Consider the following 24426-nt stretch of genomic DNA (forward strand, 5'->3'; position numbering starts at 1 on the left):
TACCAGACTTCAGATTATACTATAAATCTATTGTGATCAAAACAGCATAGTACTGGCACAAAAACAGAGATGTAGATATATGGAACAGAATAGAGAACCTAGAGATGAACCCAAGCACATATCATCATTTGATCTTAAGCCTAACAAAAACATACACTGGGGAAAAGATTCCTTATTTAAGAAATGGTGCTGGGAGAACTTGGCTAGTAACCTATAGAAGACTGAAACTGGACCCTCACCTTTTACCACTAACAAAAATTGATCTCACTGGATAAAAGATTTAAACGTAAGACATGAAACTATAAAAACACTAGAAGAGAGTGCAGGGAAAACACTTGAAGATACTGGCCTGGGAAAATATTTTATGAGGAGGACACCCCTGGCAATTGAAGCAACATCAAAAATATATTACAGGGATCTAATCAAGCTAAAAAGCTTCTGCACAGCTAAGGGCACTGCAAGTAAAAGCAGACAGCCTTCGGAATAGGAAAAGATATTTTGCAGGTTATGATTCTGACAAGGGTCTGACAACTACAATCTACAGAAAATTCAAATTAATCAATAAGAAAAGAACAAACAACAGCTGGACAAGAGACTTGAACAGAAACTTCTCTGAAGATAACAGGTGCATGGCCTACAAATGTGAAAAAATGCTCATCATCTTTAATCATCAGAGAAATGCAAATCAAAACCACTTTGAAATATCAACTAACTCCAGTAAGATGAGCTCTCTTGACAAAATCCCAAAACTGCAGATGTTGGTGTGGATGTGGAGAGAAAGGAACGCTTCTACACTGCTGATGGGATTGCACACTAATACAGCCTTCTTGGAAAGAATTATGAGAATTCTCAAGGAAGTAAAAGTTGACCTACTATTTGATCCTACAATTCCATTACGAGGTATCTACCCAGATGAACAAAAACCATTTTACAACAAAGACATTTGCACCAGAATTTTTGTTGCAGCCCAATTCATAATTGCCAAGTCACGGAAGCAGCCCAAATGCCCACTGACCCATGAATGAATTAACAAATTGTGGTACATGTATACCGTAGAATATTATGCATCCATAAAAAAAAGGTGGAGACCTGATATCTTTTATATTTACCTAGACAGAGCTGAACATATTCTTCTTAGTGAAGTATCTCAAGAATGGGGAAAAAAGTATCCAATGTACTCAATACTATTATGAAACCAATATATAGTCACTTACACATTTCATACGAATGATAAAACACAAATATTGTGCAGAAAGAAGGGAGAAGGGGTAGAGGGGAGGAGAGGGTGGGAGGGCAAGTGGAAGGAGGGTATTGGTGGGAATCTCACCTAGTGTGCACAATGCAAGGCTGTATTTCAAAACAACTAAGAGTATATTATAAATGTCTCACCATAATAATTGAGGTGATGGTTATGTTAATCAGTTTAAGCATTCCACACTGTATATCAAATCATCACATTGTACCCCATAAATGTATAGTTATTATTTAATAAAAATTAAGTTAAAAAAATTTTTTTTAATTTATAATTTTATCATATTATTAAATATATAATATGACTCTGTTAATTTTCCTATGTATGGGTGACCTTTGGAAGTTCAATCTATATTTTCGGGAGGACACAATTCTGCCCTGTCTAGTCCTACTTCTGATATTACTTTCTGGCAGTGGCTAGGACCTCACGGCTCCTTTCTGCTCACTAACTAGTAAACATTCTTTTTTGCCATACTCCCAGTAGGAACATTCCCCTGGAGGGATGCGAACTACTTTGTCCATCATTTGCTTGTGATCTTTTATGTTTCTATCAAAATACAGCTTCATTAAAGTGAACATTCCTAAATGGAAACGCTGTCATCTGTCAGGATAGGAAGGCAGGAAATTATTATTTTTCCATAAGTCAATTCAATGCCCGATGAAGAAAGTTTCTTTATAGCAATATTGAAGTTTTAAGAAAATGTTTCAACAACTATACAGGATAATTCACTGTAAGTCTGTTGATCTCAACTAGAAACATTTGTATACCTGTCCTTTTCCTAGCTATATATATATATATATATATACATATATATTTCTGTTATAGTTACAATGGGTATGTATGTTTAATTTGGTATTTTTCCTTTTATATGACAAGATTTAATGAAATTGTTTTGTTTTTTTTTTTTTGCAGTTTTTGGCCAGGGTTGGGTTTGAACCCACCACTTCCAGCATATGGGGCCGGTGCCCTAACCTTTGAGCCACTGGCACCGCCCCTAATGAAATATTTTCTAATTTTTCTTAAAATTCAGAATATTATAAGGGAACACACATTTTAGTTATATAAATTGCTTTTGTCATTTTAAGTCAAAGTCGTAAGTATGCTCCTCACCCAAAGTTATGTGTATTGATCCAGTTAGGTGTGAATTTACGCAACTCCCTCCTCCCACCTATTTGATTTCTGTTGAGTTTTACTTCCATATGTGCACGTAAGTGTTGATCAACTAGCTCCAATTTAGTATGGAGTACATGTGGTCTTTGTTTATTTATTATTGTGATACTTAGAAGAATGGTGTCTAGTTCTACCCAGGTTGTTACAAAAGATCCTAGATCACTGTTTTTTAATGAATGAATAGTAATATACCACATTCTGTTAATTCACTTATGTGTCAATGGGCACTTGGGTTGTTTCCACATCTTTGCAATTACGAATTATGCTGCTATAAACATTCAAGTGTCTTTTATTTTTTTTAATGAAAAATAAATAAAGAAATGTAAATGGTTTAAAAAAAAAGACTTGAACTTGCTTTGTTGGGAGAAGATACACTGAAAAAAATGTCAGATATAAAGCAGAAATATAATAGGCTATTAGAGATATGGGAATGGAACTTGAGATAGGTCAGAATTAGATGTATAGATGAGGAACTTCATTCCATCAATAATTATTGAGACCCTATATATTGTTCCAGGAACTAACAGACTGTAGAGGCACAGAAAGGATCAAAATTGACAAGTAGAACCATACAATCTAATGATTAGACAGTTATGACACAGTGTGATTACTGCTCTGATGGATGAAATAAAAGAAGCAGCATCTAACTTAAGGGTCTGGGGTCAAACAAGTCTTCTCAGAGAAGTAATTTTATACCAATACCCAAAGAATGAGAGAACATTAGTGGGACAATGTGGATATATGTGAAGGTGCTGGTCAGAGGAAGAGCGGAGGATTTAGGTATACGTTACATGAGGAGAGAACAAAGTAAGTGTTAACGATCAGAGTGGAAGTGATCACAGCCAATTAAAGGAACAAACATGTTAAGTGCATAGAGCACGGGAGAGAAATTTTGTTTTTGTAAAGCAAATACACTGATATGGCTTAAAAACTCAGAAGGAATATACCCAGAAGCCCAAAAGTCGCAATATAACAAAGACATCTGTACTAGAATGTTTATAGAAGCCCAATTTATAATTGCTAAGTCATGGAAGAAGCCCAAGTGTCCATCAACCCACGAATGGACTAGCAAATTGTCCATATTATGCAGCCTTAAAGAAAGATGGAGACTCTACCTCTTTCATGCTTACATGGATGGAGCTGAAACATATTCTTCTTAGCAAAGTATCTCAGGAATGGAAGAAAAAGTATCCAATGTACTCAGCTCTACTATGAAGCTAAATTATAGCTTTCACATGAAGGCCATAACCCAAATATAGCACAAGGCTATGGGGAAAGGGCCAAGGAAGGGGAAAGGAGGGGGGAGGTTTTGGTGGAGGGAGGGTAATGGGTGGGGCCACACCTACGGTGCATCTTAGAATGGGTACAGGCGAAACTTACTAAATGCAGAATACAAATGCCTGCATACAGTAACTAAGAAAATGCCATGAAGGCTACGTTGAACAGTTCGAAGAGAATATTTCAGATTGTATATGAAACCCGCCCATTGTACCCCTCGATTGCACTAATGTACACAGCTATGATTTAACAATAAAAATAAATTAAAAAAAAAATCATATGGGGATCTCACTGCCTTTCTACCATACAAGAGAAAGCTCCTGTCCCAGGAGGGAAAAAAAAAAAAATTCAGAAGGAATAAAGAACTATACTCTTTAAAGCCTCCTTCTTATTCCTATACCCCAGCTACCCAGTCATCCTCAGAAACCACCAATGTTATTACTTCCTGGGTAATCTTCCAAAGAAATTTTATGCAAATATAATCAAACTTATATATTCTTTTCTTCTCCTTTCTTTATCTGAAATGCCTGAACTAAGCACTGCAACGGATGAGTAGAGATGGAGTAACAGGACTTAGTGACTGATGACAGAGGTGGAGGAGAGGGAAAGATCAAGCTGGTGTCCAGGTTTGTGGCTTGGGCAACTGTTGGTGCCATTTGGAGGTAGGGAATATAAGCAGAAGTTCAGATTATATACAGGGAGAAATGAGTTCCCCTTTGTACAGATAAATTCAAAGTAAATACATTAGACTTGGAAGACATCTGAGAACAAACCCAATTTCCTTAATTTTAGTGATCAGAGAAGTGAAGACATTCAATGTTCTGGTGAAAGTCAAGTTGGTTAAGAAAGAGCTGAGGCTGGCGCCTGTGGCTCAAAGGGATAGGGTGCTGGCCCCATATGCTGGAGGTGGCAGGTTCAAACCCATCTCTGGCCAAAAACTAAAAAAAAAAAAAAAAAAAAGGAAGAAAGAGCTGAGGCTAAAACCTAACTCCAAGTTCTCAATCTATACACGCAAGGGCAATATAGTTGAAGTTAGAAGATCTATGAATGAGGTTGAAGGCTTGCCTTCTGGAAGATGCCCACAAATGAGAAGGAACAGGAAAAGAAAAAGTTTTCAAGGAGAAATAAATGGTCAATGAGGCAGAAGAACCAAAGTATTTCAACATCAGAGAAGCCTAGGAAGACAATTTAAAGATGTCATCAATGCACCTGAGACATCAAGAAGAAAAATGGCTAGAACAAAGCACTGTGAATGTGTCTTGATATAGAAATTAAATGAAGTAGGGAATGACATTAGGAACTAGGAAGGAAGGAAGGATCTTCCTCACATTGGAGACTTACCATATACAAAAGGAAGAAGCTAACAGATGGTGATATTAAGATGACAGAGACAGAAAAAAAGATGCTACTAGAGGCTTCTGATGCTCACAAGAACCCTGTCAAGTAAGAGGGAAACAAATCTGCCTTACCAAAAGAAAAAGTCACTATTACAGGAGAATCCAAAATTGCTGCAAGGAATAGGTCAAGTCAGAGATAACTGAAGGTATTGAGAGTAGATGCCTAAGCCAACATTTTTTTGTGTGTATGAGACAGAGTCTCACTATGTCGCCCTCGGTATAGTGCCGTGGTGTCACAGCTCACAGCAACCTCAAACTCTTGGGCTTAAGCAATTCTCTTGCCTCAGCCTCCCAAGTAGCCTGGACTACAGGCGCCCGCCACAACACCCGGCTATTTTTTTGTTGTAGTTGTCACTGTTGTTTGGCAGGCCCAGGCTGGGTTCGAACCCCCGGCAACTCTGGTGTATGTGGCTGGCACCCTAGCTGCTGAGCTACAAGCCAGGCACTGAGCCCTAAGCCAACATTTTTAAACATCAGTAAAACAAAGTATCAACTTCCCAGAATAATATGGAGCTAAACAACTATAATAGAAACATGATCATGCCACTAAATGAATTGTCCTGGAGGAAGCAAAAACAGTTACCACTTATACATACCTGTGTCTGAATATCATCCCCTGTGACGATGTTTCCCACAGCACGCAAAGCGGGAGAAACCACTTTATAATCATTATGCCTGCAATCATAAAAAGAAATGTTAGAGGCAACAATTTTATCCTTAGTCTCTTTTCCTTAGAGCCAAAATCCAAAAGAAATAATGTGGTAGGATTTTAGAGTAGAAAAGTACCTATGGTGGTTATTAAGGAAAGCTACTATCATGATGACACAATATTTGGTAGAAGAACTGTCTTTCCCCTTATTTAGTATTTCTGAAAAAAAAAGAGGAAAAAAAAGAAACCTACAAATATTTCCTAGTAATCTTTTCTAGTAATTCCATCACCTAAATTCCAATTTTTCCCTCTCATTCTGTAATACAGGTTTCATTTCCCCTTTATTGGGTCTTCCACGGTTGCTGAGACAATGGAGAGCAATAGATAACATTTAAGTAATACTTTTAAGTTTGATGAATAAAACCTCCCACAAAGCCCTTTTTATATGTTTCAAGACAGGTACTAAGTCCTGATTCAGGCCAAATAAGTCAACAACCTTATATTTTCCTTAAAGGTCCTATTTTTTCTCTTCCATTTAGTGAGAACGATCACTTTTTTCAAATGTACACCTGTTTCTTCACATTGAAGACTTGATGACTAAAACGAATTGGTTGAAATATACAACAGTCTAGTGCAGTGGTTCTCAACCTTCCTAATGGCCACAGCACTTTAATACAGTTCCTGGGGGTCACAACTCACAGGTTGTGAACCACTGGTCTAGTGACTAAGGAATGCAAAACCACTTTCCTGATGTTGAATGATCTTCTGACTCCTACAGCATCACAATAGCCCTACACTACTGACCTGCATCCAGGAAGATGGCCATCTATGATGTCAAAGTTTTGTATTCCATAAATTATACTTATCTAATCCATTACACAAGTCACATTTGGGATAATGTCTTCTAGCATCTAATTTGTACTTCATTTAAATTTCATGTTGCTGGTAATAGTGCCATTTCCCCATTATGGTATCATTCTGCTTTTTTCTTCTACAGAATTATCTTAAATTTTAATTAATATAGGCTCAATATTTATGCCAAGAGTAAATCTTCCACCCACTCGATCATCAAAGGCATCACAAAGAGATAAAAGTAAATATTTGATGTCTGACACAATTCTAAGCAAGTTCTAAATGAGGCAGACAGATAAGGAATGACTAGGGACAAAATGCCTTTTTAAGTCCAGTGGTTGATCTCACATCATTCAATATGAGCCTAGGAAATACATCAGAATTTTCCAAATTTTTCTGTTGAAAGACTGCTAACAGCAGAAGAAGGGTTCTTTCTATGCCTCAAAGAAAGAGACAAAAATATATGGTATCAACATAAATAACAAAAGACAGTACCACAAAGCACAGCAAGTCAATATAATGTACAAGCAATTATTATGTAAGTTTTAGCACCCAGAGAACTAACATGAGAGGTAAAAGAGTAGACACGCTTTGTTAAAGATATCTTACATCAGCAGCTCCACAAGTCTTCTACATACTCCTGCATCAATGACAGCTTGAATTTTATCATTGGGTCCATCTGATAGATATGAGAGGGCCCAGCAGGCATCAGCCAGTACATCAGTATCACTGACAAACAGCAACCAGGAAAGGACATTCAGACAGGGAGAAACCTGTAAAGAAAGATAGTATTATAAAATTCAATAGAATAAAAGCCCAAAGTGGTGAGATACTAAAGAAGGTGCAGGCATATACTTAGCGACTTCTAGGATGATTTATACTTTTAGAGATAAAGTACCAAATGGCAGTTCCATCTTTGGGAACCACTGTCAGTATCTTAAAAATAATTCAATAAGGCGGTCAGAGTTCAAAAAATATAATTCCAGGAGCAAAGTTTTATACACATCAATTCTTGGAAGTGAGATGCCTGTCACAACACATTCTTTGTGGACTGAAAATGTAAAGGAACTTTCATAAATGCCAAAGCTAGGAAATTCTTCTGTATTTTAGATACTTTGTCATGAACAAAAAAAAATGCTAAGATTTTAAGATGAATTCGGAGTCTTTACAAGCATTGATAAATGATTCCAAATTACAAGAACTACAAAAAAAGATACAATTATATCTTTTCTCTAGGAACAGATAAAATTGTAACTCTTTACATTTTTTTAAAAATTATCCTCCTGTTCACCTCAATGTTGGCTGCTACACTCTTAATTGCACTTTTTTTCTGCCAATTTCCCACAAGCATAGTCCTCACCTTTGCGAATTCTGGAGGTGGACTTTTCCCTCTACAGAGATTAGACAAAGCCCATACTGCATTCCGGGTCATGGTCAGGCGGTTTTGCTTTGAAAATAACCTACAAGCATGATAGTATGAAGGTAAATCACTTAAAAGACATTAATTTTCTGATGGCATAAAATAAATACCAAATAATACTTTTGATAAACAGATGTCATCAAATAGTTTTTTTCTTTCAAAATAAAACTTTATTCTAATATAAATAATTCAGAATTTTGGCACTGGAATAAGATAGAATGCTTAAAAAAAGATCTGAAAAATTAAAAAGTATTTAAAATGAAAAGTAATACCAGGAAATTCAAAATGATTTGAATCATTTTGAGGCACTGCTTTCTTATGAATCTCCCATGTTTGTATTACTTACTACTCAAAAAAACAAACAAAAAAAGAAGAAGAAGAAACTTACTGCAAAAGAGGAGGGAGGATATTACAGTCTAAGACATAGTCCCTGCACATGGTACTATCTCCAGCAATGTTGCCAAGAGCCCAGACTGCCTGTGAAGGAATTATTCATTAATGACAGTTACACAGTTTAATTCACTTATAATTCTTTCAGAAAAGATGCTAGCATATCACAGTAACATTTTATAAAACAGTAATAGTTTTTAACATATTAGGAAATTAACAACTAATATCCCTGATATCACTCATCAAGGAGTCAAATGAAATAGAAGAAAAATTATATTCTAAAGTGTACAATAAGGTGGCATCTGTGGCTCAAAGGGTAGGGCGCCAGCCCCATATACCAAGGGTGGCAGGTTTGAACCCAGCCCTGGCCAAACTGCAACAAAAAAATAGCTGGGCGTTGTGGCGGGCGCCTGTAGTCCCAGCTACTCGGGAGGCTGAGGCAAGAGAATCGCTTAAGCCCAGGAGTTGGAGGTTGCTGTGAGCTGTGATGTCATGGCAGTTGTACCGAGGGCAATAAAGTGAGACTCTGTCCCCCCCCCCCAAAAAAAATTTATTTATACACACACACACACACACACAGAAAGACATGTGAACATTCACGGTACTCAGTTTATTAATGAGAAGAACCAAATCTTATATTCTTTATCTTAGGGGATGACATCCTCACCACCAAGTAACATTTCACACAGTCACTGATAAACAACAGAGATTCAGATGGCTCACCCAGCTGATTAAAAATGTATTTTATGCTTGCTTATGAGAGAAAACAGTGAACAAAGAATTTAAGAGCGATCAAAATGCAAATAAACTTTTCCTAATTTATTTCCTAAACTTTTAAGGGCGAGGAATATAATTATCTTAATTATGATGATGGCTTCATGAGTATACAACATATGTCAAAACTTATCAAATTGTGCATTATAAATACATGCAGTTTTATTGTATGTCAATTACAGCTTAACAAAATTGTAAAAGAAAATCATACTCTTTGCTCTACATACTTAGGCTGGGGAGTGGGAGGAGGAACCAAAATCATTTAGCAGTGATTTTCTGATAAAGTTGGTAGTGACAATAAATTCATGTTTTCTGTCCTTTTCTGCATAAAAGTAGCAAAGACATGCTACTTCAAATAACATTCGAGATTTCTATTTTTAAAAATCTCCATAGTAACTACTTATATGGCCTTTAAAAACTACACCTGTCAGGCTTAATGAATTTCAGGTTCAGGTTCGGAAAGGGAAGACTGTTCTAGGAGAAATTGTGCCTATAGTCACTAAGGGATTCCAACCTGTGGCCCAAATGTGGATTATATGAGAACTTCTTGCTTATCTATGGTGGCAGATATCACAAAAATATGCGTGCATCTTTTTTTTTTTTTTTGCTTATCAGTTTTTGCGAGCGTTTATGTATTTAATGTGTGGCTCAAGGCAACTCTTCTTCTAATGTGGCACAAAGAAGCCAAAAGGTTGAACACCCCTGACAAGGACAAACCATGGATTAGCCACAGCCAAGTAGTGAAACTTATGTCCTAAATGTCCCTTTTCTCTCTTTGAGAGAAAAACTTAATTCATCTACTTTTTTGTTTGTTTCATTTTTTACCTGTTCCTGGACATCTTCAAACTCTGAGCTGAGCAACTCTATGAAGATGGGCACAGCTCCTGCCTGAATCACAATGCGGGTCTGAAGAGAATTTCCTGAAGCAATATTTGTCAGTACCCAAGCTGATTCAAACTATAAAGATAAAAATAAATTTCATTATCTTGTTAGAATTCAAAAGTTTGTTCACTTATAACAATAATATCTTCTGTACATAAACAAAAGAGCCTGAGATTATTATTCAAGCATAACCAATTGCTAGAATACTATTTTTTTTTTTTTTGCAGTGTTTTTGGCCGGGGCTGGGCTTGAACCTGCCACCTCTGGCATATGGGGCCAGCACCCTACTCCTTTGAGCCACAGGTGCCGCCCTAGAATACTATTATTAATGCTAAAAGAAGATTCCCAGAAGAAACATCTCAGCCTAGAAGAATATCCAGGGTGTTTAAAATTTCAGATCAAGACTGAGTTGACATGAGCCTATAAAAATAATGAGGAAGTGTTTCATACACTGATATAAATATGGAATGATTATCCAAAAAAGAAATGGAAAAAAAAACAACCCATAAAGTGTGCACATTTATATGGTATCATGCTCTATTTTCTAAGAGTTAAAAAGGAATATGCGCATTAATTTACTGATTGTACAGATTATCTCTAGAAGAAGTCATAAGAAACTGTAAATACTTTTTGCCTATAGGAAGATATCTGGATGACTGGGACACAAGGATGGGAAAAACTTTTCACTGGAAAGCCTATGTACTTCTTTTGGCCTTGTACCACACATATTATCTAATAAAAAATGTAATTAAAAAAAAAACTTCAGTTGTATGTGTATTAGAGATCAGTAATAGATCATCAAAAGATATGCCTGTGATTCTTCTAAGCTTCTGAACAATTAAAAGGCAGCTGTCATACAGAAAACTAAATCTTTTGGGTGGTGCCTGTGGCTCAGTGAGTAGGGCACCCAGCCCCATATACCAAGGGTGGCAGGTTCAACCCTGGCCCTGGCCAAACTGCAACAAAAAAATAGCTGGGCATTGTGGCAGGCGCCTGTAGACCCAGCTACTTGAGAGGCTGAGGCAAGAGGATCACCTAAGCCTAAGAGCTGGAGGTTGTTGTGAGGTAACAAAAAAAAGAAAGAAAGAAAGAAAACTAAATTATTAATCTTTGGAGGTAGAAGAACATAGACGAAATGGACAATCTAACTTAGTACAATCCAAAGTCATGTGAACGATAGCAAATTCATAATAGAATGAATTTTTTGTCACAGTTCGGCTGGAGCTGGGTTCAAACCTGCCACCCTCAATGTATGAGGCCTACCTACTGAGTCACAGGCCCTGCCCCATAGTAAAAAATATTAAAGGATATGTTCCAAGAAAACTATAAAAGTGATATATATGAATGAGATAAAGTAGTTTGGCAGCCTCACTGGACATTGATATTTATGTGGCAGAGAGGCCCAGACTAAGAGTATCAGTTAAAGTGAGAATGTATCAGCTCTGCGCCTGTAACTCAGCAGCTAGGGCGCAGGCCACATACATGAGAGCTGGTGGGTTCAAACCTGGCCTGGGCCTGCCAAACACCAACAACTACAACAAAAAAATAGCTGGACATTGTGGTGGGTGCTTGTAGTTCTAGCTATTTGTGAGGCTGAGGCAAGAGAATCGCTTAAGCCCAAGAGGTTGCTGTGAGCTGTGACGCCACTCTACCCAGGGTGACAGCTTGAGTCTCTGTCTCAAAAAAAGAAAAAAAGATAACCAGGTACTGTGGCGGGCACCTGCAGCCCCATCTACTCTGGAGGGTGAGGCAAGAGAATCGTCTAAGCCCAGGAGCTGGAGATTGCTGTGAGCTGTGATGCCACCTCACTCTACTGAGGGCATCTGTCTCTCAAAAAAAAAGTAAGACAGAGTAAGACTCTGTCTTTTAAAAAAAAAAAAGAGAGAGAGAGAGAGAGAGAGAGAAAATATATCCCATCTGATAACTTTTTGTTACAACAAATATTCAGGAGACTTGTAGATTAAACCCGAATATCATGAAATAAAATCTCTTTATACATTCATCACTATAATTAAATTACTATGAAAGCAATGGTCAAACCCTTTCAATCTGAATTAAAACTTTACATCTGTACTGGACATTATATTTTCAAAGCATTATTCACATACTCTCAGATCCTCATAACAACCCAGAAAAATAAGATATCTCTGGCTTTTCTAGTTTGTGAATGAGGAAAACTACCAGGAAAAGATCCATTAAGATAGTGACTTGAGTAACTTTACATAGCCAGTTAAAGAGAAGTACTAGTTTATAGCCTCCTAATCTGGCATCCCGTGAAACCCAGAGGTAGTTATTCTCTCTGACAAATACCAGTAACACTGGAATATCATAATTTCAGTAAGTAGGGTAACAAATTTCAAATAATAGTGGGCCAGATCATTTATACTATCAAATGTAAAACCCAGTTCATCTAAAATACTGTATCTTTTGCTTACTAGAAAAGAATTAATTAGTAAACCAAAGTCATATGATATGAGTAAAGAAGCAAACCATCCTATCAGAAGGTAGGCTTAAAGTTCAATAGTCATCAAACACTGCAGAGATCAAGTAAAGAAATAAAAACTGAGGAAAAGCAATCTAGAAAAAATAAGATCAGCACACATATCTACCTGTATCAAAGAGAGAAAAAATACTGCAGTGAGATTTTGATGCACAAGAAATGGTAATTCAAGAATTATTAGTGAGAAAAAATTACTTAGAATACTAATTTGTGCCATCATTCAAAATGCTATTTCATGAGTTTAGCACCAAAGATCTCACAGAAAACATTCCAGAAACTACTGAAGTAAATGAAATGGAGATGTAAAATAAATAAGAGTGAAAATGAACAACTAAGAAAATGAAAAACAGGTGAATGACAGCCTGAATGTGGATGGTAAAAAATCAGAAATTAGTACATCTTAGCAAAAGAATAATTGCCAGAGTTACACTTATCACTAAAAAGTACACAAGAAATATTATCTCCTCAAGTAGCAAATTGTGGCCAAAATGACTATAATCTTTCCCTCCTTTTCATTGTTTAAAACTACTATATTCTTAATATTCCAAGAATGGTGTCAGAAAAGAAACAAGCTATCATGCAGCTATAACTTCTTACAAATTGTAATTCCACTATTATTTTTCACTGTCCAGAACTTGCTAAATAAGGCTACAACTAAAATCTGCACACTGAAGGTTGATGTTTTCTCTCTCCCCTTTCTCAGTCTCTACCTTCAGGTGCTCAGTTCCTTATATAAGGAAATTGAGAATCCAAAGCTGAAGTACTTCTGACCTCCTATCAAGTTTCCCACTCCAGGTTGAGGTACGCCTGGTTCCCTTTCTCCATTTGGATCAGGACTCTGTTGCTGGCCACTTTGCCGGTTCCACTCTGGTTCCTAGCAAATGCCAGGCTCACCTGGAGAGCAAGTGAAAAGAAAGGCTCACATCAGAAAAATAAATCCAGATATCAAACTCTGCAGAGAACAGTGCCTGAGTCATCTGAGCAACCTTTTAGGAAAGGCAGAGAGATCAATGAAGATGGGAGAAGACATAGGAGAATGAGGCTTACTGCAGTTTATCACATTAAGTTCTTAGAGGGGACAAGACAGGCAGGATAGGGAAACTAAGCCAATTTAATTCAAATTTACAACTTTTAGAGGCAAGAACCTGTCCAATGTCTGGAAGTAGGAGGCAGTTTACTTATTTCTAGCTATTTTTTATGATCTGTTACAAGAAGAGTTGGGAATGTATTATCTCAGCACACAAAGATGCTGAGCCTGAACTCAAAGATTCAAACCAGTATGGACTCACAGAACATACCATAGACCAGATTAGTCTTATGACAAGGGCTCCAGTATATCTGAGACCTAGATGCAGCTTGAGATTGAGAACGTTCTTACATAAATGACACTGTTTGCTTCTAAATCCAAGATTCCACCCATTCTTACAGTGAGGGCAACTGAGTATCCACACTGGTGGTAGTGCCCAGGCATTTTTGTATCCCTGGTTTGAGGTGCCTCACTGATCTGGGAAGCCAGAAAGAAATTAAAGAGACCCTTCACTAAGATTTATAGTTCTCTGTCTATGGAATGCAGAAATTAAGTTTGTTCACAGGATTTATCAGTAAGATTGTTCCTCTTATTTATTTCCTCTTCACACCATATAGTACGACTCAGTTTTAGGAAGAGAAATGGCAAAAGCTTTATTCAAAACACACTAGTCATACTTCTAGTAAGTAGACTGGGGGGGAAGAGTATCAGGTCTTGGTGCTTTCTCAGAAGACGAAAGAATATCGTCCAAGCTTTCCAGAGCCATGTCTTTCTCACTATCTGTGGATATGGCAGAGCATAATGTCTTCTGGCTTTAAGGTCTCTCTCAATATACTTGCTCCTCCTGCTTCTCAGGTGGACAAAGTTACCCATTAGTCACACTGGAGGGAGAACAGTTCTGTGCTTAAGTGTGCACAGGAGAAAAGCTAGAGAAGCTGATGCTTAGGTAAGAAACAGGTGGGTTATTTCTCAGTCTTAAGATAGCTAAGGTGAAAATCACAAGGTGGTCACTTCCAGAGGAATCATTTTGCTATCTTTCGGCCTAATTATTAGTTTTCACAAGGGTGGAATCTGGGGATTTAGAGAAGAGCAAACTGGAGATTTCTGAAGGCTTTCATCTTCGGATATATTAAAATATAAATTACAGGATTACTGAGTACTAAAAAAAAAAAAAAAAACTACAGAATTTACATGTGTTAGCCAGAAGAGGGCACTGTCTAAAAACATTCTGTTCTCTTCAGGGAGTATAGGAGAATGTAAGAGATGCAGAAAGATTCATTTCTCTCTTTTCTCATTTTAAGTCTAAAAGGTTAAACCATGTCTCTTTAATGCATTAGGGAACTGGGCCCTGCAATCATGCATTAAAAACTGTTATAACAAGGAGTCGATTCAATACCTTTCAATTACCCTCACTCCCAATAGGACAAAACATTTTTTCAGCATGAACAAAATGATAATTTTCCCTACCTCCCTCTTCCTACAAAGCATTTCAAATGATAAACTGCAGTAAGGCTTCTCATTTGGTCCCTCTGGCTCTCTCGGCAAGATGCTTAGGGGCTCAGGTTCTGTTCTCTGCAGTGTTGGTTGTCTGGATTTCCTTTATTCTGAGAAAAGTCTCTCTCTTCCCTGCTCTCAGGGCGAACATGATTCTTTTTCAGGTGTCTGATATTCCTGGTCTTAGATGGGGACCAGAATAACAATCCAGGAGGCAGCTAGCAAAACAGAATCTTAATTCAAATGAACACAGGAATTGGTAAATGTCAAACTGGAGAAGAAAAATTGATGGGACAATGAAGTACTCTACCTTTTCTGGATTTCTTATTTTTCCTCTGGAAGGAACTCATCACTGCAACAGAGAGTGTAAAAGAAGAAGGGGGAAGAGGAGGGGGAAAGAAGAGAAAATATCAAGACAAATTATCAATCTTTACAAGTAATCTACAATGGTTTGGATAGTAATGAATCTGGGAACAGGGACTATCATTTATTTAAAAAAGCCCCAGTCCCTACATGGCACAAGCTAACATAAAAGCACACAAATAAGGCGGTGATGTGTGTGTTGAGATCTTAATGATTAACTTGTAATTGTCAAATATTTACTCAGAAAAATAATCACATTTTTTGTGAACTACTTGGCATCTAACCAATTATTATAGTTGCAGAATCTTTCTAACGGGCTCAGGCTCTGCAGATTAGATCCTACAAATGAGAACTTAGGGATCATCAGTATTTGTTAACAATAAAGACAGTGGAATTCAGTTGGCTACTCCAAGAAGTGTAACCAATGAAAAACCACCAGTTTACTAAACATCCAACTTTATTTAGGAAAAAAATAGCATTTAAAATTTCTATATACTCTGAGGATGACAGTCAGTTGATAGGTGGTTCCTTACATCGTAAAAATTAATCAATATATATGCTGCAGAATTTCTTCTTGGAATCCCTATATAGTACAGTAGTAAACGCCTAAAAAATGACAGTAATAAGTACACAGATTTCTGACAAGGTTACCTCTTGGCCAACTTTTTTAGGGTTGGGGAAGGTTTGGGAATTAGTGAGTCTTTGATTTAGCCCATGTTATACTATGCCAAGAAATCCAACAAGTATAATCTAAAATTCCCTCAAAACTAAATTTTATATAGCTCACACATATAGTACCTATCTGTAATGGCTCCACTACTGCAAACATTTCCCCATGAAACATCATAAGATTTGAAATGATTAAAATTAACAAGAATTCTGGAGTACAGCCAAGGCCTTTGTGTTAACAAAGCTACACGCTTGCAATGTAATTGTCAGGATATCAATATAAACAAATTTAACCCTTCACATAGGCTAAAATAAGTAACAAATTTGCACAGAAAATGGAAGTTTTCAAAGGAATTTTTATGAGGCAAGAAATGAAAATTGTTCCCACCTGCAGTGTACAATTCTCCTTTCGTTTGAGGAATTCCACAAACCTTGCCACTACTCCTGGTGTGCTGATAACTTCATCAATAGGAGGGTTAGGTTCTGTTTCCCCATAAAATACAGGGGAAAAAAAAAAAGAATCCTTTGATTTTGATGGAAGAATTTAATAAGTCAAAATTATACCATAATATCCCTCCCTCCATTTACCATCTTCTTTCATGCTGGAAATCTACCCTCCAAAATAAATAAATAAATAAATAAATAAGAGTTTAAGACTAGGGTAGCCCGAAAGTTCTCACAAAGAAGAAAAGAAGATTTAATAAGAAAATGAAGGATGGGTAGAATTCTTAAAAATTAAAATTATTGCTGCCACTATTTTAGTAAACCTGGAAATCAGGGTAGGAAGGATTGAAAGGCATTTACTATTAACAGTTACTTTCTTCTATCTCTTTTTCTGTACATGGGTTTTCACTTTATCTGTTTTTGTTTAATGTAAGTTGTCTTGAGAATGTTATAGGATTCTCAATATGCTCGTAGAATTTAGTTTTGCACCTACAGTGATTAAGTAGAAGCCAGCAAAAATTCACTAAAATTGACGTGCCAAATTAATCTCATTTCATTTATAGTATCTTATAAATGAAGTCAATCAGTACAAACTTAGTGACTAGAAAAGAAATGTCATGGACAATCAGATCAATAATTTGGGCAAGAGCAATCTCACCAAAGTTTTGACAGCTTGCATGCACCAACGCCAGAAAAATGGTAATCAGAGCATTACAGAAATAACTTATAAAAACAGTAAGAGAAAACAGGCAATAATACAAGAGGAATAAACCAAAATTTAGCAAAGGCAATTTAAAAAAAATTATGTGACTTCACAAATAAAACCTAACAATAGTTCAAGAGAAAAAGTACTAGGGAATTTAGTTTGCTGGTAATTTGGCAAAATACAGTAGAACCTCTGTTAAGTTGACCACCCAAGGAACTGTAACTGGTCAATATATGAAAGTGATCAACAGAAGGAATGAGACCCACACATGGTACATGCCCAGTCTATAAAAATTACATCAACTTAAGGAGGCAGTTGAGGTACGGTGGTGGTCAATATAGAGTTATTACTAAACCACAACTACAAAAATTACTAATACTATCTTGGACTACATTACTGGAATAGATAGTCTTAAGATTAGGAAGGTAATCTCCCACCATACTTTATAGAATTAAGACTTTTTTTAGAGGAGTAGGAAGGATATGCCTTCCCTTCAAGTATTTAACAAATTGTCATGCTAAAGACAAATTTGTTTTGTTATGGTGGTAGGTTTGTATACCACTTAACTTTAAGGGTTATATTAATTTTTTTTTCCCCACTAATGACTGAAAACAACCATAACTTACTAGTAGGGGTTTAAGTATTTACTGTCAACATTTTAATATGGTTCAGGATTCTTTTCACTTGCCCAAGGTGACAGTAAATATATCAGATTCTATTCTACACTAATCATACAAAAAAAGTATGATTCTATTCTATACTAATCATACAAAAAAAGTATGATCCACCAATAAATCCATACTTTCAGTGATAAGCTACTAACATTAAAATCAATAAGTACTGCTCTTCAAGTGATAATTTAAATGTTACTATATAAAAATAGTAGAAGTTCTCAATGTGCATTAAAATGAGATGCTGACTACTATTCTCTATAAGGTCTTTTATAAGACAACTTAAAAATGAAAGTAATGCTGTTTTCTGGTCCTGGTAAGATTCCACAAATAAGGAAATTTAAAAGTTATGCATGATCCACAATTATACACACATCTGTATACTTCTTTTCGTTCTCTTATTGGTAAACATACTCCAAAACAAATTATCTGTGCTGTGAAAAACAGATTATAGAAAGTAATATTTTGTAGAGAAATGAAAAAATATACTCAATATATTCATAGCTTGCCTTTTGAAAGTAGTTTCCTGAATTTCTGTGTTGCTGAAAGCTGCTGCTCAGGGCTATTGGAAAATATCATTTCAATCATGTCAGAAGTAATAACACCACCCTGGGATCATAAACAAAAAGCAAATATTAATATAATAAAACACTGACCATTCATCAAAGGTAAACAAAGGTAGCACATATAATGACCAAGTTGTTAAGTTAATCATATTTCACTAGAAGTTACACAAAGATAGGACAAACTTTACATATAGAAATGTGTAAGATAGTCATATAATGAAGCCAAATTTTCTATCATTAAAATGCTCACAATTTAATGTGAAAGTAATCTTAGTAAATACTAAAATCAGGTGCTTTTTACTCTTCCTCTCCTTCCTCATTCCATGGCTAGCTATTCCTGGTTATCCAAATTAAATGCTAAAAAGGCTTTTTATAACCTCCAAATCCAAGGCAGCTACTGTATTTTTTTTTTTTTTTTTTTTATAGAGACAGAGTCTCACTGTACCGCCCTCGGGTAGAGTGCCGTGGCGTCACACAGCTCACAGCAACCTCCAACTCCTGGGCTTAGGCGATTCTCCTGCCTCAGCCTCCCAAGTAGCTGGGACTACAGGCGCCCACCACAACGCCCGGCTATTTTTTTTTTGCTGTTGCAGTTTGGCCGGGGCTGGGTTTGAACCCGCCACCCTCGGCATATGGGGCCGGCGCCCTACTCACTGAGCCACAGGCGCCGCCGAGCTACTGTATTTTTATTACCACATCACCCTGCTTCCATCCTGTGCCCAGCTCTTATCATATACCACCATATATTTTTCTGGGTTACTTGTTTACTGCTTGTGTTCCCCCAGTATATTGTGATCTTGAAAGCCAAAGACCCTATCTTACCACTCTATTACTAATGGCTGGTGTAGAAGAGATGCTCAACAAGTATTTATTGAGTAAGTATAGAGTTGTCTTGTATAAATCAAAAATTCTAGTGACTGTCAAATTCAACATGACTCTTTTTTGCCATTTCTAATTCTTGTTTTATTAAAACTTGGTTTCCTACTACCACCTATTGCCAATATAAGCAATTAACTTTCTTCTCAGGATCATTTGCCATAATGTAACAAAGTTCTGATTTCATCAAGGGTTATAAGCAACAAGATTAATTGTGAATAATTATATTTTTTAACATAGTGCCGAATATCTGTCATTTACTGGATGCAGCTATAAATGCTGGATAACTGGAACTGATAAGCAATACCTAACCCTTAAGAATTCTCATGGGAAGGTCCCTTTTATGATGTGTTATGAATATGCTTGAACATATATATATATATACACACATCCACATACATCATATACATAAAGAAGTATCTTTTTCTTGCCTCTCTTATCCTTTTTAACAAACTGTATTGACTTTACATTATACTATTTTAAGTATTGTTAACTTTACATTGTAGTATTTAAGTTACAGGTTATCAAGAAGAGGAGTGAACATCACCCAAATACTGTGTAACCTCTTCTAGGGAAAATGTACAGATGCTCCTCAACTTACAACAGGGTTACATCCCAATAAACCCATCATAAGTTGAAAATATCTTAAGTCAAAAATGCACTTTAATACACCCAATCTACTAAACATCATAGCTTCACCTACCTTTTCTTTCTTTCTTTTTTTTTTTGAGACAGAGTCTCAAGCTGTCACCCTGGGTAAAGTGCCGTGGCATCACAGCTCACAGCAACCTCCAACTCCTGGGTTTAAACGATTCTTCCGCCTCAGCCCCACCAAGTACCTGGGACTACAGGTGTCCACCACAACGCCCAGCTATATTTTGGTTGTAGTTGTCATTGTTGTTTAGTAGTCCTGGGCTGGATTCAAACCCGCCAGCTCTGGTATACATGGCTGGCACCTTAGCATCTTGAGCTACAGGCACCGAGCCAAAATTGATTTTTGTTTTTTTTTGGTAGAGACAGAGTCTCACTCTATCACACTCAGTAGAGTGCTGTGGCATCACACAGCTCACAGCAACCTCCAACTCCTGGGCTTAGGCGATTCTCTTGCCTCAGCCTCCCAAGTAGCTGGAACCATAGGCACCCGCCACAACCTCCACCTACTTTTTGTTACAGTTTGGCCGGGGCCGAGTTTGAACCCGCCACCCTCAGTATATGGTGCTGGCGCCCTACCCACTAAGCTACAGACGCCGCCCAAGATTGATTTTCATAAGGGCCTAGAATAATTTATCACAAAACAACAGCTTTGGCAATAATGTCTGTATTAATTCCAAATGAAATTATACTACTCCCTTCCCAACTCCCAAAGGAAGCTGATTCATATAAATTGGAGATCTATGAAGTGAAATAAAGAAAAAACTATAAAATACCATGCATAATGTGTAAACATTTAAAAAAAGTGAGGAGAGGAGAACATTTATTTTAACATATGAAAGCTTTCAAAAGAATAAATAAGAATCAAATAACAGTTGTTGCTACTGGGGAAAAAACACAAGTGAAAGAGGTAGAAGAAAAAAATTTTTCTGTCTTAAAGAATAAGACATGTATAAATAGGCTGGGTGTCATGGCTCGTACCTGTAATCCTAGCATTCAGGGAGGCTGAAGCAGGAAAATCGCTTGAGCTCAGGAGTTCAAGGCAAGTCTGCGAAAGAGTAATGAGACCCTGTCTCTACAAAAAATAGAAAAATTGCTGGGCAGTGGCTCACGCCTGTAATCCCAGCACTTGGGAGGCTGAGGCAGGTGGACTGCCTGAGCTCACAGATTTAAGACCAGCCTGAGTCAGAGCAAGACCTCATCTCTAAAAATAGCCAGGCATTGGGGCAGGTGCCTATATCTCTAGCTACTCCGGATGCTGAGGCAAGAGAATCACTTAAGCCCAAGAGTTAGAGGTGGCTGTGAGCTATGACGCCACAGCACTCTACCAAGGGTGACAAAGTGAGACTCTGTCTCAAAAAATAACATTAAAAAATAAATAAATAAATAAATAAATAAATAAATAAAAATATTTATGTTGTGACAGGTACCTGTAGTCCCATCTAGTAAGGAGGCTGAGGTAAGAGGATCACTTGAACCCAGGAGTTTGAGGTTGCTGAGAGCTAGGCTGATACCACAGCACTCTAGAGTGTGATAACAGAGTAAGACTGTCTCCAAAATAAATAAATATTTTTAAAAATTTAAAAAGTATATATAAATATGTCATCTATTTGTATGATTAATTATAATACACTGGAGGTCTAAATCACATAAATAAAGCATAATTTTTATCTCTTTTGTAACTTAAAAAAGTTACATAATAGCTTATAATTCCAAAAATTCCAACAGTTCTAATGTGGAATTAATTTTTAAAATCATATAAACACCAATTTTGCCAATGAAATGAATATAAACACCAATAAATCATATAAACACCAATTTTGCCAATTTCATTTTGCCAATGAAATTGTGATTTCATTGAAAGTATCTTGTATTTATAACCTCTAAGTTTTTATGGCTGAATTAATCTTTATAATTTTGTTTTATTTAACATTATCCAAAATATAATAAATATTTAATGGACCATGAGATTAAGTTATATACCTTCTGTCTGAAAATAAAATGCCAAGTACTTTTTATAGCCATCTAATCTTCCTTTTTTCTTTTAATTCAAAAAGAGATCTACATCTCTTATCTCCATCACAAAAACACCAAGACAGTTCATTATTTTACTTACTGGCACCATCTCCATGTTATTAATCTGGGCCTCATGAAAGCCTCCATCTGACATAATTTCTTCTTCTGTTTCTTCTTCTGCTGTAGCAACATTTCTCCGCTTAAATAACTGAAATATAAAAGACTGTTAGTAGAGGCTTCTTGGATCCTGATAATAAGCTATGTGTAAGGTAGAGGATTTTGGATCATGAGAAACCACCAAAACCAGCAGGGACAGTGACACGATCAGATTTATGTTGAAATGTCTCCTGTGCTTTAAAAAACACCTTGAATGCAGATGGTAGGCCCAGGGCAGTCGTGGGCAGAAGTAGCCCACAGGTGCTGAGAACTGCCAACGGCAATGTGTGCTTGGAAGCAGATCCTTCCCCAGGACAGAGGAAAACGGAGGGAGCACATTTTGAGATGAAGCTGGTCACAGAAGGAGCTCTGGATGGGATTTGGAAACTAATTGGCAGAAACCGTGGGTCAGCGTCTTGTGCCTGGTGCCCCAGGCTGAAGGGAGCTTCTTGCTTTTTTCACACTGTGCCTCAGATGTGGTATTTAAGAAGGACCACAACCAAGACAGGAGTCGACTAAAGTGACTTATTTTCCCAGACTCCTGTTTTAAAAACAGAAGTCTAACTGCCCGTGGAGAATTGAATTAACAAAATAATGTAATTTATTTTTAAAGCCAATTACCGACATTTAAAAGGCTGCCTCTGTAGGGGTCAATGTGAACCCCTCATTTAAACTGACCTCTTAATAACACACTCATTGAAGTATTTTCTGCCTGAGGGCGGCGCCTGTGGCTCAGTTGATAGGGCACTGGCCCCATATACCGAGAGTGGCGGGTTCAAACCGGACCCAGGCTGAACTGCAACCAAAAAATAGCTGGGCGTTGTGGCAGGCGCCTGTAGTCCCAGCTACTCGGGAGGCTGAGGCAAGAGAATCGCTTAAGCCGAGGAGTTGGAGGTTGCTGTGAGCTGTGTGATGCCATGGCACTCTACCGAGGGCCATAAAGTGAGACTCTGTCTCTACCAAAAAAAAAAAAAAAAAAAAAAAAAGAAATATTTTCTGCCTGAAATGGACTAATCTTAAACAAGCATTTTTGGAGGGTGGGTAATGGGTAAGAGTCATTTATTTACTCAAAAAATATTTCCTGCATGGCAACTTGGTGCCAGGCACTGTTCTGGACATTTTCTTCATTTTAGTGTGGGAGAAAAACAATAAAATGATGATTAACATATTATATAATATAATAGTGTAATGACACATTACCAATAAAATATAAGTAATATAAAAAAAAAGACTGTTTTTAAATTTTTTAAAAATTTTTTTAAAATTTTTTTAAATTTCAAATTTGATATGAGGGTACAAATGTTTAGATCAGTGGTTCTCAACCTTCCTAATGCCGCAGCCCTTTAACACAGTTCTTGTGGATTGTGACCCACAGGTTGAGAACCGGTGATCTAAGGTGATATCCATTACATCCTTGAGAGGCCTGGGAAGTACAATAATTCAAGCCATGATGGACTAATAGTATCTCATACTCCCCCATCCTAAACAACTAAAAAGCAGACAAAATATATACAATAATATTTTCAGCCACTGGACAACATGAAGCACAGGGCAGTGATCTCTCAGAGAGAAAATAAAAACAAGATAAGCCCCATAATTGTGGCAGATTATTGTCTATTTCCAGTGCAGGAAATATTGTCTATTTCCAGTGCTGCAGTGCAGGGAGAGTAAAACCAGACAGAGCTTAGAGGTTCCTTGAATTGAGGAAACAAAAGTTTAAAACTGAGAAATAAAGACACCTAAAATTTACAAGTGAGGCTGCAACACAGAAAAACTGCCAAAGCCCTACAGAAGATTCCCTTTGAATCTTAACTTAGTATTGTGATCAGCACATAATCATGTTCTTCCAGAAGACAGAAGCAGAGGGAGTACTTCTTAACTCATTCTATGAAGCCAACATTACCTTAATACCATAATCAACTATCAAAGGCTTATTTATAAGTTTCTTTTACCCAATATATCATGTTCAGCTATTAAGAAAAAATTACAGGGCATATTAAAAGATACAAAACACAGTTTGAAGTGGCAGAGCAAGCATCAAACCCAGGTTTGGATTTGGTAGGGATTATTAGATCTGCTAATTTAAAACTACAATTAATATGTGCTAAAGGCTTTAATGGATAATGTAGATAGAGAGCATAAAAGAAGAGATAGGAGAGAACAATGTAAGGAGAGAGATGGAAAATTCTAAAAACCAACCACAAAGAAATGCAATGGATCAAA

At 36.8% G+C, this 24426-nt stretch overlaps 1 protein-coding gene across 1 annotated transcript in view; it reads right to left on the bottom strand.

Annotated features, from left to right (window-relative positions):
• KPNA1 (karyopherin subunit alpha 1) overlaps positions 1-24426 on the bottom strand; it is an 81832-nt gene that overhangs the window by 12953 nt on the left and 44453 nt on the right. The window contains exons 3-10 of the mRNA XM_053565316.1: positions 22148-22255; positions 18448-18547; positions 16506-16600; positions 10008-10139; positions 8407-8495; positions 7959-8058; positions 7208-7371; positions 5694-5772 (exon numbers count right to left, since the gene is read on the bottom strand). Of these exons, the coding sequence (XP_053421291.1) occupies positions 5694-5772; positions 7208-7371; positions 7959-8058; positions 8407-8495; positions 10008-10139; positions 16506-16600; positions 18448-18547; positions 22148-22255 (867 nt within the window). The remainder of the gene's footprint in view (positions 1-5693; positions 5773-7207; positions 7372-7958; positions 8059-8406; positions 8496-10007; positions 10140-16505; positions 16601-18447; positions 18548-22147; positions 22256-24426) is intronic.

This window comes from Nycticebus coucang, chromosome 16, assembly GCF_027406575.1.
Source record: "Nycticebus coucang isolate mNycCou1 chromosome 16, mNycCou1.pri, whole genome shotgun sequence".
Taxonomy (NCBI): Eukaryota; Metazoa; Chordata; class Mammalia; order Primates; family Lorisidae; genus Nycticebus; species Nycticebus coucang.